The sequence below is a fragment of the Antrostomus carolinensis genome, unplaced genomic scaffold, assembly GCF_000700745.2.
Source record: "Antrostomus carolinensis isolate BGI_N321 unplaced genomic scaffold, ASM70074v2 scaffold5675, whole genome shotgun sequence".
Taxonomy (NCBI): Eukaryota; Metazoa; Chordata; class Aves; order Caprimulgiformes; family Caprimulgidae; genus Antrostomus; species Antrostomus carolinensis.
In genome coordinates this window covers 1-19,215 of record NW_010318311.1, presented here as the reverse complement: position 1 = coordinate 19,215, position 19,215 = coordinate 1, and the positions used below count along the sequence as shown (strand labels likewise).

The 19,215-nt window shown below is 40.7% G+C and overlaps 1 protein-coding gene across 1 annotated transcript; it reads right to left on the bottom strand.

Annotated features, from left to right (window-relative positions):
- Nucleotides 1-609: 609 nt before the first annotated feature.
- Nucleotides 610-18,128, bottom strand: LOC104525629 (ankyrin repeat domain-containing protein 26-like; the record flags this gene model as incomplete). The annotated part of the gene is made up of 9 exons (XM_010168839.1): nt 610-1,104; nt 2,522-2,567; nt 10,116-10,362; nt 11,147-11,382; nt 12,085-12,366; nt 15,015-15,156; nt 15,598-15,710; nt 16,761-16,895; nt 18,051-18,128. Coding segments are annotated over 9 exons (1,428 nt in total), but the record flags the coding sequence as incomplete, so codon positions are not given.
- Nucleotides 18,129-19,215: the final 1,087 nt, after the last annotated feature.

Below are 19,215 nucleotides of genomic sequence, written 5' to 3'. Positions count from 1 at the left end.
TTTACCCCCTCTATATTAAGTGTATCAGATGCACCTCAGGTGTTCATGTAAGAACTGCAAATGTCTAAAGCTGCAGCAATTTTTAATGCAAAATTCAACATGAATACCATGAGAGGCAGTGGGCACAAACTGAAACACAGAAGATTCTGTCTGAACATCAGGAAACACTTTACTTCGGGGGTGACTGAGCACTGGCACAGGTTGCCCATGGAGGCTGTGTAGTCTCCATCCTTGGAGATATTCAAAAGCCAACACGGTCCTGGGCAACTGGCTCTAGGTGGTCTTCCTTGAGCAGGGGGGGCTGGACCAGATGACTTCCAGAGGTGCCCTGCAACCTCACCCATTCTGTGGTTCTGTGATACAAAGCAAACATACCAAAAAGACCACATAATAACTTCCTTGGCACTACTATACACTCACAGTAATTTTAAACCTAAGGCGCATAAAGTGACAGCAATGTAAAGTGCCCTATTCTCCAGCTTGAACACTGGTAAAACTTTCACTTTATCAGCAGCAATACTCACTGCAGCAGGCTCAAAGCACATCAAATAATGTCCTAAGCATTAAAATAACACTGGAAACATTAAAAACATAAGAGTGAAAGGACTTAGGACAAAGGGAATGCTTTTGTTAAAACACAGATCATGAGTGGAGCAAAATAATGCATCTAACTGAATAAGAAACATTTTAACAGTTCTGTCAAACTCAAGAATCAAGATTAGTCAATCTGCTAGTCAGAAAAAACAGACATGGTTCTTATTGCAGGTGCAAAATAAAACAACTATGCATCAATAAACCAACAAATAAGTGTAATGTGCTTGACATCCATTTAATAGACTTAGAATTTATATTCATACAGCAATAAACAGGCTTTCACATCTGAACTGTGAGATGGGAAACCACAGGTGCACTGTGTAAACAAAATTATTTCCAGAGCCTTTCCCTAGCATTTTGTTCAAATCAGATAATTTTTGGTTAAAACGTCACGGTAGTCCTGTATTGCCCTGCAAAGGGGATCCTGGTCAACATGGAAATTTTTTGAAGATCCATCAGTAGATACCATGGGAGAAGCTCCAGCAGATCCAATTTCAAGTTCAGCAGTGGCTAGGGAGAAAAGAGACAAGATTCCTGGTGTTACTTTTACTGTAGACAGGGCCAAATAAGTCACTGTAAAAACATTATGGGTAACTGGAGAGACAACAACCAGAAAGATTTAAAAACTTCCAAGGGAACATAACAATGAAAGGTCTAGGCACAAAGGAAGAAACATATTTTTTTCCACATTTGCTTATCAGTCAACAGTATTTCTAAAGCTAGTGAAAGAAATTCCAGAGGCTAGACACTGAACATTGTCAGGGAATCCACAAATGACTCTTGCTTACACCAGTGCTAAATTTAGTTCCCTGCAGACCTCTTCAACCTCAAGTGTCTGTTTTCCTTAAACGTTCAAACTAGTGATTTACTGGAACACTACTCCTAAAAAACAACTTCTGCATTTGCTGTGACAAACTTTAAAAGAATAAGCCTGTGAAAACACAAACACCTTTGCACTGCAGTCAGGCCAGGATAAGTCTCCCAGCCTGGCACCTTCTCCGAGTAGTGTCTTTGTAATTTGCCCTGGTAAAACCCTCTTTCCTCCATTAAAACACATACTCAATGAAAGCAAACCCACCTTTGCCATCTTTCTCCAGCCACCTTTTTTCAGACAAAACATACTCTATGACTCCTAGCAGATGCACAATTATGTTCAAAATGCACACGGATACAATACAATGGCTTTGTGTCCATTCAGACACATGGAAAGAGCTATGGAAGCTACAGCTGAACACTCTCTATATGATTAAAAGCATACAGGAACAGAAGGAAATGCTCTCTGGGGCCACCTGCTGTGAAATAGCGCCAGCCACTGCAAAGTGGTGACTGGAAGAGTAATTATCATGAAATAGGTGGAATTCCTCTTTGGTCACCTGGCCTCAGTATTATAGAGCATGTTTTATGCTATGTATATTACAAGCATTCAACTCATGTTTGCCTAAACACTACTGACTGATCTTTTCTTAAAGAAAGGATATATTTTGTCACTGATTATAGTCGTCTTGCTTACTCAAAAAAGACTGAAACATATAAGCTACAAATACAAGCAATGAATGAGACACAGCAAAAATCAAAAACAGCCGAAAATGTCTGTGGTTTGGTTTAATGTTGAATGCAATCAATGCACATGGAAGGAGAAGCGATGGCTGAAGTCTATAAAAACCTTATCTCAGGGCTTTTTTTGTTTGATGTTTGTGCTTGAGGATTAACTCTAGTGAAAGGTGACTTCAGTTTAAGCCAAGTGTATCTGTGTGGCGGAAATAGGTAAATAGGTCAGTTTTCACATTGAAGTCTAAACTGGAAAGCTAGCAGAAAAAAAATGCCCTGTGCTTAGCACAGGAACTTGACAGCTTTCAAGCCATTATTTTCAAGAGTTAGAACAGTCATCTTTTTCCTTAAAAACACTCCTAACATAATAACACATTACCCTGTTCAAGTTCTTTAGTGATTTTTTCATCCAGTTCCCGCCGTACCTAGAATTATATAGAAAATATACAGTTAATATTTTAACTGTTACATTTTTGTAATATTAAACTTCTAAAACATTCTTAAAACCCACAGATAACGTGATAACAACTAAACATAACATCATCTTGGTTTGGGATTTGATTTTTAAGGAAGAGAAACTCTCAGTCAGCCAGGCTGTAGCATTCTAATTGCTCAGCAACATTAACTGTAGCAAAAAATCTCTAAGTCATCAGCTGGATTATAACTGGGCATTTAAAAAATATACAGGAAGAAAGCACAGTGGAGTATTACAATGAAGGTATGGCTAAAGTCTATCATCAAATACAGAATGTGATTTCAGTGCTGAGATACGCACAAATGCATCCACAGGGACACATTCAGCTGAGGCTGGCTTCTGTGACTTCATAAGAGAAGAGGTGCAACAGCAGCTGCTGCAGGAGTGACATATACCATTGTATAGAAAAAAAGCATGAGCCAATATTCTTTTCTCCACCTTAAGATGGAAAACTGAAAGAGCTTGAACAAGCCAAGATTTTTCTTTATTGTTATTGCAAATACCATAACATATATATATATAAAAACATTAAAACACACACAATTTTTTCTTAGTACAAAGTTCACAAGAAAAGATAGCAACAGCTGCTGCTTCTACACAGCAAGTGCTGTGTGTTTTATTATGTAACTGAAATCAGCTTGGATGACTAGAAGGAACACTTACTCCTTTCTCCCCTAGAAGGTGGTTATTGCTACCAATTAAGCTACTCTCACTTCTGACCTCAAAGTCTTCACAAGAAGAAATCAGATCTTTTGAAGAGTGATAGTCTAAGCACTATATGCTGCTGTTTATATTTGATGATACTTGCAACTCCTACATTTTTTCCATCGACTCTGTGACACACAAAAGTGAATTTCAAAATAGATACCATACAGCTTCCAGGCCTATGATGGCCACGAAGATGCTAGAGGATGTGGACCACGTCAGCTATATAGAGAGGCTCAGAGTGCTGCAACTGTTTCTTTACTGTAGTAGAGAAAGGTCAGTAGGACTTTATCTATGTGTATAAAAATCTGGTGGGGGAAGTAAAGAAGATTGAGCCTGACTCGTCAGTGGTGCCAACTGAAAGAACAAGAGGAATAGTCACAAATCAAAATAGAGGGAATTCCATTTTAAAATTAGGATTTTTGTTGTTGTTGTTAATTGTTAGCATGGTCAAACACTGGGACAAGTTGCCCAGAAAAGTTTGTGGAGTGTCCATCCTTGGAGATGTACAAAACCTGGCTGGACATAACCCTGAGCAACCTGCTGTTGCTGACTCTGCTTTGAGCAGGGGTGGGGCTGGACTAGATGATCTTCACAGGCCTCTTCTGCCCTCAGCTGTTCTGTGATTCTCTGATTTTAGTACTGAATCCCTAGGGGAATAAGTATTTATTTTATTAAATGAGCAGGCTCACCCAGCAACATACCAGCCAGAAAAAGAAATGAAACATTGTACAATGTACTCAACAGGCCACAGAGAGCAAGAGCCTCAGGAAGGGAAGCACTCTGCATACCCTCAGAAGAGAAGCAGTAACAGGCACTAACTCTGAGGGCCAAAGAAGTGGGGCCATAAACCAGCAAAGTGGAGGGAAGGGCTCTCTCTCCAGGACTACAGGGACAGCCATGACCAAATTCATCAGCTTCTCCAGGAGAAGAACCACTCAGTGGTACTTTGTTTGAATAGTCTGTGCCTTCACAGCTAGAAGAGGGGAGCACAGAGCTGACAGAAAAATGGAAAAGGAGCCCCTAAATTCCCAAACCTCTCATTGTTTTCAAGCACATACCAGCAGCAGTAAAATCCTGGGGAGAAGGGACCCCCCCTAACACATGAAATGAGACACAGGTAACAGAAAAAAGCAGGAAAACTAATGCCTAGACCAAAAGACGACCCAAAACCAGGACCAATCCTAAGCGAAGCAGTAGTAGTTGAGGTGTTAGAAGGAACCACTTTCCCTGGTTTCCAGAGCCTTCACAGTAACTAGAAGGTCCACATCACCCTCCTCAACACATGCAGATGAATCAAGAAAAGAAAAAGATATTGTTTTCCTCTTACTGATTTCATTAAAATCTTTGTGATTTTCATCCACACCTGCGGAAACAGAGACAGGTGGAAATAAAGCCAACACACTGATTCTGAAAAGGGAATTAAGAGCCAGGAAAAATACACCTTTGAGGACTATAACTTGCCTCCACTGTTCTCCTTCCCCCTAGAAAACACATCACACCTGACTATTCAAAACCATCTAAGCAGGTACTTCTCATCTCACTGCACATCTCTTCAGGCAGTAACATACTGGGTTCCCTTGCAGCAGTCACCTTCTCAACAGTTCTTTTTCAGAAAGCATTGTTGACTTACTACTTACCCACATGGGCTGCTTGAGCACAGAGTAAGTTGGATCCTGTAAGACTTCATGAGATGATACTCAGAGTCTAGGAATTCAGCTTCAGAACAGTACTGGTACTCCACACACAACTGCTGTTACTACCAAGAACTTTTTGCATATCAGAACTGGCAAGGAGGGGAAACCAGCCTACTGCTATAGTTTAAAGAAGTTCCATTTTAACAGATTATATCCATCCAGTGTCATTTTACAGACAGTTAACTGTCACAGAAGCCATAACATTACAAATACATAAAGCATGAAAGTACTCTGCAAGCAGTAATTCTTTCACTTGGACAAACTAACAAGTTTGAAATATTTGCAGTATTAGGAAAATGTTCTATCTAATGGCATAGATAGAAAAAAACATTTCCAGTATAAAATACCACCCAACATTAAACAATACTGGCTACAAACCTTGTAATGTATCTGGCTGCAGAGAAAAGAGAGAACAGATTTTTGATTAAGGAGCTGAAGAAGAAAGAAAAACAGCCTTAAGTTCTAAGGTCTTCAGTAAGAAATAAGAACATGGCCTAAGGTAAATGAAGCATGTAAAAAAGATAACACAAAGACTACTACAATAGAAGAGTGCAGATGGGAAACAAAATCAGAAAAGGAACAGAAAATGAGAGATAAGAGCAGGAAGCAGATATTCCTTTTCTCATGTTGTGTAGGAAAACTGGTTTCATCTAGCAGAGTTCACTATTTTCTATGTCAAGACACTCATTCATTTTCAGCAGCCTTTGGCACAGCTGTGAGGATTTAAGCTTAACATTTGTTAAACCTAACAACAGGACTCCAGTCTCAAAATCTCCTTGCAGGAGATAATAATTATTGTCTTAGTGTATGAACTAAGGCAGCAGTTCCCAAATTATGGTACAGAGACCACTAACAGTACCTCATATTTGTGTTTCATCTGCTTGATTCAGTTTAGTTCTGGATGGTGACATGCCAATTTATGAGCAGTTTGGGGTTAGCAGACCAGATCATAAAAAGACAAAAAGACCCCATCAAAGATCTCTTTACTCAAAGGACAGGCAATGCATATATACATCCTTCTTATGACATAAATCCTACTAGGAAAAAAATTTCAGCCAACCTCCTTCTAGAACATAATGAACTGCTAGTCACTACAGTCACTGTTTATAATTACATGCACAGAGTTTTTCGAGTATTTCTAATTTATTCCTCACTACTGGAGCTCTAATAAAAGTAAAACCAAAAAACCTCAAAGGCATTTGCATGTGATTGGGATTTTACTGGTTAAGGAGCTTGTGTCAATATAAACTTTTTTATATTTTTCAAGTTATTTTTGCACTTCCATTTCACGGTTATTAATTTCTGTAGCATATATATTTGATGAGGGGGAAGGGGCTATACAGTAATGGAATACTTTTTTAACGGTATTTTTTAAGAATACAATTCTCATTTTTTGCTAAACTTGCAACATGACCATCTTCAAAATGTAAGGTTATATGCTTAATCACTGACATTCGCCTCTCATGTTAGGTAGCGATTTAGGGCCTCTAAGACAAATTCCTTAGTTATGTCTAAAAGAAGCAAGTGTATCCACTTGCCAGAGGAGCACTTCTTCCACTTTTGCAATCAACAGCATTTACCAGTGTTTTTTTCCAACAATTGCATAGACAAAGAATTAATACCATCATTCTGAATTACAGCAGTACGAAGTATTTTCAACTCCTTGCCCCTGAAGCTATTTCAAAGCTTTTGCACAAACCAAATTTAAACAAACATGCTCCTCTTAAGAACAGCACATCCTCTACTTCAAATAGCCTTTCTCACCTTGAGGAGGCTACTGGGAGAAACACCAAATCTGCACAAAGAGCTTTGACTAAAAAAAGAAGTGCAAGACAACTACCTGAGGCACACTGCAATTTAAGCTCCTTAACTCCCTGTCATTATGAGCTTTAGTGGCAGGAGCATTTGTAATCTCCAGCCAAGAAGGCACTGCTCAGCTTGAATTTAAAGGCAAGACAAATTCTGTAGAAGAGAACCAGGTTACTGGAAAAAAATCTGAGGCATTACACTGAAGTGAACAGTGAAGTGAAGAAAAGGCTTAGAGTCCTAGAAACTCCTGTCTTTAAATAATCTGGTGAACAGGCAGAATACTAAGCAGCACAACCAGCAAACACTTCAAGACAGACTTAAACTGTAATCTCTAAATTCTTTCCTCACGCTCCAACTTGTCTCCTGAATGGCACAGGACTCCTGCAGAAATGACAGCACAGAGGGCGCATCTGGTAATTTTGTGTTTGGAACCTGATCGAGGTTCACCACCCATTACTGTAGGCAGCTTTTCCCCTTTTTGTTGCAGTTGTTATCCCGCAACGTCCCGTCCGGTCGAGGCGGCACAGAGACAAACACACACCCCGTCTCTGGGCCAATGAGCACTGACACCAATATGAGGATGCTGCAAATGGCGTTTAATGCTGTGCGACACAGTACTATATGGTGTGGGTTCACTACGTCACTTCCACCTGCTTACATCACAGGCTAAGTGCTATTGGCTACTAGGAGAGAGAGGGGGGTGTCTTACCTTTCCGTACAGCCCGATATCTTCCGGCCGCCAGACCCTATCTTACTACACCTTTTATTACTTCCTGACTTAAAGTCTTATTTTCCAATTCAATGTTTGTTTTTTTTTTTTGTTTTTTTTTTAGATGCCCATGTCAGGAATCCTGTACTTTGAGTTCCTCAGAGATATGGTATGGCTTCAAACACTGTTAATGACATACTGCACCCAGCTGAGGAAACTTAAGCCAGCAGTTCTAAGTGAAACATCCACTTAGATACTCCTAAGTAGCTAGCAACTACTGCACCTCTGAGAACCCTGTTTCTTTTTTCTGAAATAGAAGATCAGGTTTTAAGACTTTTCTGAATACATTGAACATTGAGTGACTTGAGGAGGCTACAGACACTGCCATTAGAATTAGTCTCAGTTGTTCCCTAACCGGTGATTACAGGGAAGAAATATCTCCAAAGAATGTGCAGCTGGATTTAGTAACAGGAAGGATAAATTCATGCTGGTAATCCTGAGTCCTGGAGACCAGTCCTCTGCTTTGATTGGGGGAAAACAGGCATGCTGAGATTTCCAGCTTTTTCTTAAGAGAACGTGGTAGAACTGGTAAGAAATGGGTTAAGTTCTCTGAGGATTTAACAGTAGTTTTATTCACCTTCATTCAAGCAATATAATTTTGGAATGTAATACTATATTAGAATTAAAAGCTAATCCCGAGAGGACAAACTGTGTATAGCAAGAACAAATTATCCTCAGCTCCTCAGCTGACAACAAACTAAAAGTCTGCAGGTTGTAAACAAGATCAGACAGAACTTGAGGGGACTAAATCCTACTCACAAAACAGCACTATGAAGGAGAAAAAAATTAGATACATAAGAAAGCCCCCAAACTAACAAACAAAACTCCACCTGACATCAGTAATTGGAGACTGGGGAAATGTCATACATAATTGTTCTTCAACTTCCTTGAGAGTCTGCTCAAGGCTGATGGGTATGTGTTGATTCTGTTTTTTTAACCTTCAAAGTGAAGCCTCAAAAAACAAAACCTAAAAGCATTTCCCAGCACAGCAATCCATCACAAAATGCGAGACGTATACTCTGAAAAGGAACTCTATGGGTGCTGTTGAAGTCAGGACACTCTGACAACCGTGTCACCATTCTCAGATCTAATACACACTTTTCTTGGAATCAGATCAAATGTTTTTCACAAGTAGATTTGGGAATTGTTTTTCACAGATGCCCAGAGAGTTCAAATTTATTAGAGAAAATTAAAATGGAAAGGACTACCTGAAGAATGTTGCTGTAAATTCAGTTAAGAAGCACTGAGTACTCCCATTTTCTTTCCCTTCACTGTCATCTTTTCCTGTTTATCTTCTTGTTCTTCTTCAAAAAAAGGCACAACTGTCAACCCTTTTCTTTTAAAATAGGGCAGCTTTTTGCCTAGAAGTGGGATGGCTTCCTCTTTTGCCTTTTTCTTCTTTTAACCTTGCTCCTATCTCTCTGTCCTTTCTTTTCCTCACTTGTTCCCTTGTCCTGGCCTTTTCCTTATTTCACTTTTGCAGTGGGTCCCTGAATTTTGCCTCCTTTCTACTGCTGGTATGCAGAACAGCCCCTGCAGATGGTACAGTACTAATTGCCTCAGGATTTCTTTCTGTAATGTATGTCCATCCCTCTAACCTGAAAAACACATTCACAGTGATACAGAAAAATTAATCTCTGTAACTGCCACTGCTGTACATTACCTACACATCTTTGTCTGTTTACCTTTTTTTTTTTCCTTAAACCAGGTGCAGTATGTAGACATACTGTTTAAATGGGTTCTTTCCAATGTGGGTGGGACCACTGAACTGAGATGAACTTAAGAAGTGAGTGAATACTTCTCACATTCATTCAGCAACAGAACACGTGGGTGACAGAACCCTGACTGAATAGAGAAGCTTGTCCATGCCTCAGTCCTATGCTAGGTGGGAAACTGACTGCAACTATTGCCATCTGGTTTCCAGATCTCATGATACAATGTTCACCATTCTGTGAGGGATGTGCTATCACACTGACTGCTAATTACAGGGCATACTTTGACCAGAAGTACTGCAGAGGTTGCAGCATTGCTGCAAAATTAGAAAGCTGTGAAGACTCTCTGAGTAGTCAATTTTACCTTTTAATGTAATAACACATAGTAGGAACTACAAACAAATGCCTCCTACACATAGTATACATCCCACACTGAAGTATAAAGTGAGAAGTTACACGATCCTGTTCATATCTTGTTATTTTTGAAGCATACTTTCATTGGTATCAATGTACTACAGTTAGAGTGAAGAAACTGCTAGAATGAAGATCAGTGAAGAATGAAAAGCTGTCTCAAAGAAAGATGGCTGATGGGATTTTGCAGTTACCATAAAGTTAGCTGTTTTAAATAGGTCATATATACTATACATTAAAATTTAATTAAAAGCTTAGCTGAGAACTTCCTATGCCACAGTATTCTTTATCTCTGTTTCTCACTATAAATGGATTTTAACTTTAGGCTAAAAAGCACAACCTTGCTTATGGACACCCTTTAGCAGTAGTTGAGAACAGTATTTCAAAACACTTACCTTAGCCACATAGGCTTCAACCCTGTTTCTTGATGATAACGTGTTCCCAGTTGGGCTTAGGAAGCTTCCTCCTAGACTCAGACTTCTGTTCAGTGCCAAATTGTTGCCAAGATGTCCCAGTTCAGTTGAATACAGAACTGGACTTGAAGCCAGACCTCCACTGACCATGCTGCTTGCGATTAAAGACTTGCTTCTATGGCGCTCCTGAAGGAGCTTAGCGTTGGCTTCTGCTAGTCTCTCATTAGCTCTGAAACATTCAGAAGCATACAAAAAATTATCTTTGGTAGTAACACTTTTGCAAAGTTACCTTCCAGGTCTTCAATTATTATTCAATTTCTGAAAGTGGAATGGATTAAAAGCTTCCAAAACAAGAATATAATTTGATCTGAAGTTTTTTGGAGAACCTATTTCTAACCTAGTCTGACCTAGACTAGCCTAGTCACACAACCTACACTAACTAACAGCAAGAGTTATCAACACCTAGGACTTCTCAATATCAGGGCTTCAAAGCAATCTGTGATGCCATGTGTTTACATAGCTTCTTCTGAAAGGTACATCACCTGCATAAGAACTCTGGGCTACCCTCCTTTTGCCAAGAAAAGCTCAAACCTCAGACATGCTGCTAAAACGGAAGCTAAAAAAGATTTTTTTTGCTTCACAGAATCAAGTTCTGTTCTCTGAAGGGCCTATCCTTATTCAAGCAGTAAAGGACATGAAATTTATCTTTTCTGCCATACATAGAATAAGAAGAGGAGATTATTAGAGACTGGCAAAAAGACTGCCTGTTAAAACACAACCAACTTAAAAAATACCCTTTTAGTGCCACAATCAGTGGTGTTACTGCTGTAACACTAAAGAGAAATTAATACAGTTCTAGTGAAGGGGAAGGGTTGTAAGGTACCTTCCTCACAAATATGCCATCTTATGCTTAAATACATAATGCTGACCAGATGTAGAAGAGGGATTTTAGGAGGAAACTGCATGAGGAAAAAGTAATATCTTATTACCACTCCAAAAAGGCATGGACCTACCTTTCCAGTTTATTTGCTAGACATCTTCTTATTTTTACTTCCTCCAGATAGAGCTCTTTGTACCTTTCCACTTCTGCCTGCGTGGATTCTTTTTGAAAAACATTGTCTTGTTGAGTATTTTTTATCCTGTCCAATTCACATTCAAGATCTCTAATTCTGTGTTTTAGCTGGTTTCTCAGGGAAGCATGATGACTGGCTCTGATTTGCTCTAATCTCTCCTGGGAGGCTGCCTGTGTCTGAAGTAGATAACGCACTTTCAAGCACCGCAAAGAAAAAGAGAACTTTCCCCACCAGTCAATTGCATGTACCCAATTTCAAGGACCCAGCTTTACTCAGTAAAGCAACTGTGCCACCTCACTACCATCAGCAGTCAAGACACAACCCTGGAACTACCACTTTAAATAATTATTTTCACTCAGAAGGAATCCTTCACACTATTATTCATCAAAGCTACTAATGAAAGAACACTATCACTGTAGAACAGGGCATATAGAAAAGGATTCCTCAAAGAAATTATGAGGATCCATCACCTTCATTCCGCACCTCCTGCAACTTCGTTGACTTCTTTTCTGAGCACTTTCCCCTATACAATGACAAAGCAGGACCAGTATGGCTGGCCATGACAACTGTAAGTTGCAACACCCATTCAACAATGAACAGTGAGAACAAGGTCAGTGGACAGCAATATTCCCCCGAGAACTGCAAAATGGAAAACTATCTCAGGCAAGCTTTTGATTCAGGGACCTGCAGTCACATTACACACACATGAAAGCATTCTTGCCCAACCATATTCCCTTCTCCCACTGCCCTTCAGGAAAGACAGAAGTACAGCACTAACACACAGAACCAGGTCCAAAGAAAAAAAAAATACTAAAAGATGACAACCACAACAAAAGTATATAATAAAGACTACAGACACACATGAGAAATTAACTTACCTGCAAAAATAGATTGACTTCCTGTAGTTTTTGCGTTATTTCTTGTCCAGCTCGTTCTTCCATCTCTCTTTTATATTGTTCTATTTGGCTGTGATCCACCATGCTTGTCTCTAAACGATGTTTGAGGTTAGCCACCTCTTCTTTCAGCTGGCATTTGCTCTTCTCCAGTTTTTCATGGTTCCCACGCACGGTGGACAACTCTTCTCGCAAATCCTGATTTTGTGCTTCTAGCTGTGTGCATTTTTTAGACTCTATCTCCAGCTGCTGGGAAAGTTCACCAATCTGTAGACAGAAAAAAAAAAAAAAAAGGAAAAAAGGAAACTCAGAGGGATCTAAAATCAGTCAGTTCTGTGAAAATCAGTAAAAGCATCAGCCATCAAGTCTGTATTTATCATCTGCTGACTCAGTATTAAACCCAAAGTGAAATCAGGCTGCTTTTTTAAAACAGGAACAGCTTTCACATAATTTCTGGTAGGATTCCTGAGGTTCCCATTCTTTCTCAGTTCTTCTGCAGTAGGTCACAGACCAAGAGGTATCAAACTAGCAGCATTTCACTTATACAGCTAGGATGAAAAGCACTAGGGCTGTTCTTCTGTGAGATACTCATATGCTTACGGGAAATCAAACACACCCATACGTAGCCACTTTCTGGTTTCATCAGAAACAACATCTATTATACTTTAGAAGAATTTTTACATGTTATCAACACAGTTAAAGCTTCCTTATGGAAAGGAAAAGACAAGAAAAAGATATTCTTGTTTTCCATTACACTGAAAGATTTGTAAATACTGGTTCAGAACACAGCTTTTACAGCAATGGTGGAGGAAGATGAATTCTCTTTAGGTCAAAACTGCAGGTTATTTTTTAAAATTTGCAGGAAATACCACTTTCAATAGGTCCCAATGGTAAACTACAGCTCTGTCCTCCTCTTCCCCGCTCCAGAAACATACCTTTTCTATAGCTACTGAACATAAACCACAATGTTCTGTCTTTTATTAAAACAGAAGTGGAGGAAACTAGCATAGTAAACACTTGAAAGAGTCTCTTACAGAAAGTAGAAACTTTAGACTTACTTAAAATTGTCTAATCGTAATGCCTTTCCCTGTCATTCAAAATAACTCTTCCAACAGAAACACAAAACCACTGCTAACTCTTGGACTAAAAGTGAGCCACTGCAAAGGCAGCTGGCTCATTCTACAATAATACGTTCTAAAAACAAACGTAGCTCTGAAACATGGCTGCTTTAGCAACAAATCTGAGTAATGAGCAGAGAAGTAGATAAAAGGTTACCTGCTACTGAACAGCCAAAGCAACCTCAAAAACACTTCTGGGAACTCTATTTCTAGGTCCCCATGACAAGGGAAAGATGGGCTGAGACAGCTACTAGTGAGCAGCTAAGTTACAGAACTTTTCCTGCATCACCTCACCACATCGTGCCCTGGGAATTAATGACACTACTTAGAAAAGCAAAACCCGAATTGCCTCCTGCTCAACTCATGCCTCAGATGGGGCTCAAGGCAAAGCCAACTTCCTACAGTTATTCTGAGTTATGGCAGTGTTACTCCCCTCTCCTCCAGAGGAGGAATTAATCTGTCAGAAGATACTGTCACGGCCTCAGGCTGCAGCCAGGCCTGTGCTCGGCGTCACTGCTCTCAGCCCTGACCCTCACTCATGGACGTGACATCCTGGCAGGACTGCAGACCTGCCTGTCCCTATGGACTCATCTGGCGATCTGCACTCTTGTCTGACCACACTTACTGTCACGGGATCTGTTCTGCTCTTCTTGGTGAGGGCCTGTGGGACTGTTCCCTGGCCCGTGAGGTCATGGACCCTGCCAGCCTTGCTGCGACTCTCAGCTCACCCTTCCTCTAAAGGGCAGCCTGCCCTTGCAGATACTGCTTTGCACATAATGTTTTAATCTTTACCCATAATGATAACTACAGCAGTATTAGTTATAGTCATCTACTACTGTAATGGTAGAAGAAACATTAAGAAAAGACCAACTGCATGAGTTTCAATAAGGCCAAATGCCAGGTTCTGCACTTTGGCCACAACATCCCCCAGCAGCGCTACAGGCTTGGGGAGGAGTGACTGGAGAGTTGCTCAGCAAAGAGGGATCTGGGGGTGCTGAATGATAGCCAGCTGAACATGAGCCAGCAGTGTGCCCAGGTGGCCAAGAAGGCCAACAGCACCCTGGCCTGTATCAGGAATAGTGTGGCCAGTAGGACCAGGAAGTTATCTTACCCCTGTACTCGGCACTGGTGAGGCCGCATCTCGAGTACTGTGTTCAGTTTTGGGCTCCTCACTACAAGCAGGACATGGAGGTGCTGGAGTGTGCCCAGCCAAGGGCAATGAAACTGGTGACGGGTCTAAAGCACGTGTCTTAAGAGGATCAGCTGAGAGAACTGGGGTTGTTCAGCCCGGAGAAAAGGAGGCTGAGGGGAGACCTTCTGGCTCTCTACAACTACCTGAAAGGAGGGTGTAGAGAGGTGGGAGTCAGGTTGTTCAACCAAGTAACAAGCGATAGGACAAGAGGAAACGGCCTCAAATTGTGCCAAGGGAAGTTTAGATTGGATATTAGGAATAATTTATTTACTGAAAAGGGCATCAGGCATTGGAACAGGTGGCCCAGGGCAATGGTGGAGTTCCCATCCCTGGAGGTATTTAAGCGTTGTGTAGACATAGTGCTTAGGGACATGATTTAGTTGGGGACTTGTCAGTGTGAGGTTAATGATTGGACTTGATGATCCTAAAGGTCTTTTCTAATCTAGGCAACTCTGTGATTCTGTGAAAAGTCAATCAATTCCAAAATACAGCCAAGGAAAAAAAAAAAAAGAAAAAATTGAAAAGAAGTATAGAGAAAGAATAACACAGGTTTCAAAAGAAAAAACACCACCACCAAAAAAGCACCCCAACAACCCAGAGCTCACCTTTGTTCTCAATCTACCAACTTCATTGACCATTTCAGAAAATCTGTTCTTCATTTCTCCCTGCAAATTAAGCTGGGACTCTCTCTCTTTCTCCTCATACACACGTAGTTTCTTCATAGCTCTGCTCAGAAGCCTCTTCAACCTGCACAGCAAATTAGTCAAGAAAACATTGATGCAAAGGAACAACCAGCCTTTTTCACATACTCTCATGTAAACAGGGCAGACGTGGCTTGCTTCATCTTTAATGTGCTTGACACACAAGAATTACCGAGGGAAAAACAGCATTCCCGTGCCTCAAAGCACTTGGAGGGTCCAAGTTTCACCTGAAAGGAGGAATGAACTACTTTGTGCCCCTCAGGAGAATTGCAGGGCAACCTGCATCTGCAGTTCTTCTGGCAGCTATTGAAAACTAAAGGCTCATGTAGAGAAGGGCCTTGCAAGAGCTAACATGAGGCTTGAATTTGCTCCCACACAGTTAAGTACACCTGTGTTTACACTGAAGTTCAGCAAAGCTTCTACTGGCTTCAGAAGTTCAGCTGACACCTATGCAGGGATACCTCTTCAGCATACTAAAAAGCCATACCTCTTACAGTCTTTCTGCAATTCAATGTTTCTTTTCATTTCTTGGTCCAGACGCAGTTCGACTGGGCGTTTCAACTCTACCAGCTTCTTCACTTTCTTTCTTTCACTCTCACACTTTCAAAATAGAAAAAATGACAGACAGCATAGGAAGAGTATCTACATGGAGTATGTGCATCTAGAATTCTCCACAGAGAAGCTGCAGTACATCTCTATCTGTTAGCCAAGTTCCACAGAATACCGAGGAAGAGCATTTCTGAGAATATTTAATCACTTCAGGTTTCACATCAAACAGGCCAATACCCAACAACAGAAACAGATGCCCCCTCTGAAGCAATGGGGGGGGCAACAGATGCCACCCTCTTCTAATGCTTCAAGGCACAAAAGTGTAAAAGATGCTGGTGAACACTTTTTGGCACTCTCTGCTCATAGCAGGCATTATTTAGGTATACACATCACGGGAGAACACAGATCAATCTAAAGCTTTCAGGGTATATTCAGTGACCAGCAGGCAGGGGCTTGTGCAGGAATTTGATCTTTTGGAATGCTTCAATGTTTTATTCCCCTCTGCCATTATGTCCACATCTTCTTTGTGGGTATTCACTTATACACATCTTGTTCTTCTTCTTGGTGTTTTCTCAGTCAAACCAGAGGAGACCTGGCAGCTGTTTTGACTTTGTACTTCCACTTTTTCCTCTACAGAAAAGAAGAAAAGGGAAAGACTGCCCCTTGGAAACTGGCAGCCATTTCTTGTTTCCTAAGCACTAGTTCATTTGCCTAAATTTTTTTCAGTATGTTTTTCTGCAAGGCTTTTAAACTCATGCTACCCTGAAAACACACAGCAGCTCCTTAACCCTGCCGAGAAACCACACGGTCAGAAGACAGCCTGAAGGAATCCAAGAAAGATCTGGGGAACTGCAGCCTTGCTTGATGTGCTCAGTTGATAGCAAACCACACTGGGAACTGTTCCCAACAGAACCACTCCAAAATTTACACAAAGATACCCAGCTAGCTTTTATTTGCTTTCTGGATGACCCCCACTAATCACAAGATACTTAGAGCCTGAACGGCAAAGATAACAGAAAAAGCTGAGTATGTAAGAACTTGACAAAAACACATGGTTCTCCTGGATGTTGGCTAGGCACCTGGAGAATTTTCTGGGCTCACCTGTTCCAAGAGTTCAGCCTTTTCCCTGTCAAGCTGAGCAACACGCTCTTCAAGGTGGGATCTTGACTTCAATTGCTCTTCCCACATGCTGTGCAAGTCCTTTGATGTCATAGTCAGCACATTCTGTTTTTGCATCTGTGAAAGCAACAGCGGCAAAAGAAAAAACTAAGGTGAGTGGAAAGATAACACTGCAACTGGGAAACAGGCCCAGTTGCCTGGCTCTTCTCTCCCCATCCAAGATCTACAGTTAAGGTTAATGCAGAGTATAAAACACATCTCAGGAAATATAACCAAGAATAGTAATTAAAGCTGGTTGAAAGAGTGACCACTCTAGAAGTGACAAAATGAAGTTACAGTTTTGGGGGATAAGAAGACAAGTGCACACACACACAAAATAATCCTACAACTTTCTTCCAAAGGTCCTCCAGATTTCATAATGATACATACTTTATAATATAATAATTCCTCTAGTGCCCACCGCAGAAAATACTCTACCCTCACGGCTTCTGTAACAACTGTACATCTCCTGAGAGCAAGAAATTGTTTTCAAATTGGCAACGCTATTTATGCTTCTACTCAAAGGGACAACGATTTGCCTAACAGATTTGAGTGGAATAGAACTTGCTGATTCAGTTCAGGTATAAAGAATGCAAGATGACTAGGTGCTTTTAGTGGTTTTCTGTAAGAAAAGGAAACAAACAAACAAAAAAGATATCTACCAATCTACAGTAAGTAATGAAAACCTTAGCACAAAGGGTTACATCAAAAATCCTTAGGGCGTACAAGTTTCTCAAGTGTCCTGACAAAGCAGGTGAAATGCTGGGTCTTATGACAGAAGCTAACATGGTCTCAAGGTAACCTCTGACAAAGCTGCAAAGGTAACATGGATGTCCCAAGACTAGTCTCCTCTCTCAGCCTTCAACTGCAGATCTCCCTGCTGCCCATAGCTTCCATCCTATCCATCATCTGCCATCATTTAACTCCAGTAAGCAGCTAAGCAACACACAGCCACTTGCTCACTCCCCTCTGGTGGGATGGGGGGAGAGAATTCATCAGATGAATCATGCTGATGAACACAAGTATCTTGCACACCACAACACAGATACAAAACACAGCAGCAAGGGAATAAGGAAATTTACAGCCTTTTCCCTGGAAGTGTCTTGCCCTAAAATCAGAAGGGTATTTGTCAGCTGAACTATGCCTACACAGCCCACTTGACCTTTTCATCAGTTATCTGCACACAAAAAATTCAAAGACTAAACCAGTCATTCACACAAGACAGTCGTGTACCTGTTGATGGTGGTGGTCCTCTGCAGCTGCCTGTGTTGTCCGTAAGCTAGTTATCAAGTCTTCCAGGCGGTTATGAACCTACAGAAGCATTAAAAGAAGACACACTATGACCTTCCAGACTGACGTTTACATCTCATTACCAAAAAGAAATATTACATACACCTCTTCATCTCTTTATGCCTATAGTATTTACACCCAGCACCAATGATCAAAATGGCCTTAGTTTGATGCCACTGTAAAATTCTTAGCAATCATCACCTCTGCTGTTTGCTTCAGGGACAAAGAACACCATGCAGGATACAAAGAATCTTCAGTGAAAACAGGCAGGAGTAGCTTTTCCCATCCACAGTACATTTGAAAAACATGCCTTATTAACCAAAAGTGAAGAACCAGCATCGTGACTACCTTTCCTTTTCTCTTACCAGTACAACACAAAGTTCAACTTTCACACGTTGTTATTTTCAAAATCTCTTCAGCATTAATTAACAACTACAGTCATAACAAGAACCCTAGTTCACTGTTTATAATACAAAAATAATTTGCTTCATACAGGCTACAGATGAAAGCATCTTATCTAAGCTAAAATTAACCACTGCATAGAGGTAGTGGAAAATTCTAAGGCTCACACAGAGTTCTGAAAAAGATGTCACAGGTATTCCTCCTTATTGTTTCATGAAAACAAACACACATCAGTTGGCCAAAGGAAAAGCAATTCTGCACAACAGCAGCTCTGGGGAGTATGATTTTTGATCCAGTGTAATGATGCCAGTCAGGCCTCTGGCACAAAGTGCTTGGCATCAATACCCCCTGTGGAATTTCCACGAGTTAATTTGATGAATACACATTGCATTGAGTACACATTGATACACATTGCAACAAGTGTCTGAACCAGCTTGTGATGTCACAATGGGACTAAAGCAAAAAACTTACAGCAGTGCATTAGTGTGAAATCCTTACCTCTTGGAGCATTAAGTAGGACTTGCTACTGTAGCATGGGAAAACTCTCAAAACCAGAAGGCTGGGGAATGGACCAAGCTGCTTTCTGAGCAGCCTATATCCAGCAGAATACAGGAGCCGAGTTCCCCTAGGCTCTCCAGGCAAACCTCATCTTAACATTTCCCCAAAGAAATAGGAAACTAGGCTCAGGAGCTCAGAAAAAGGGAAG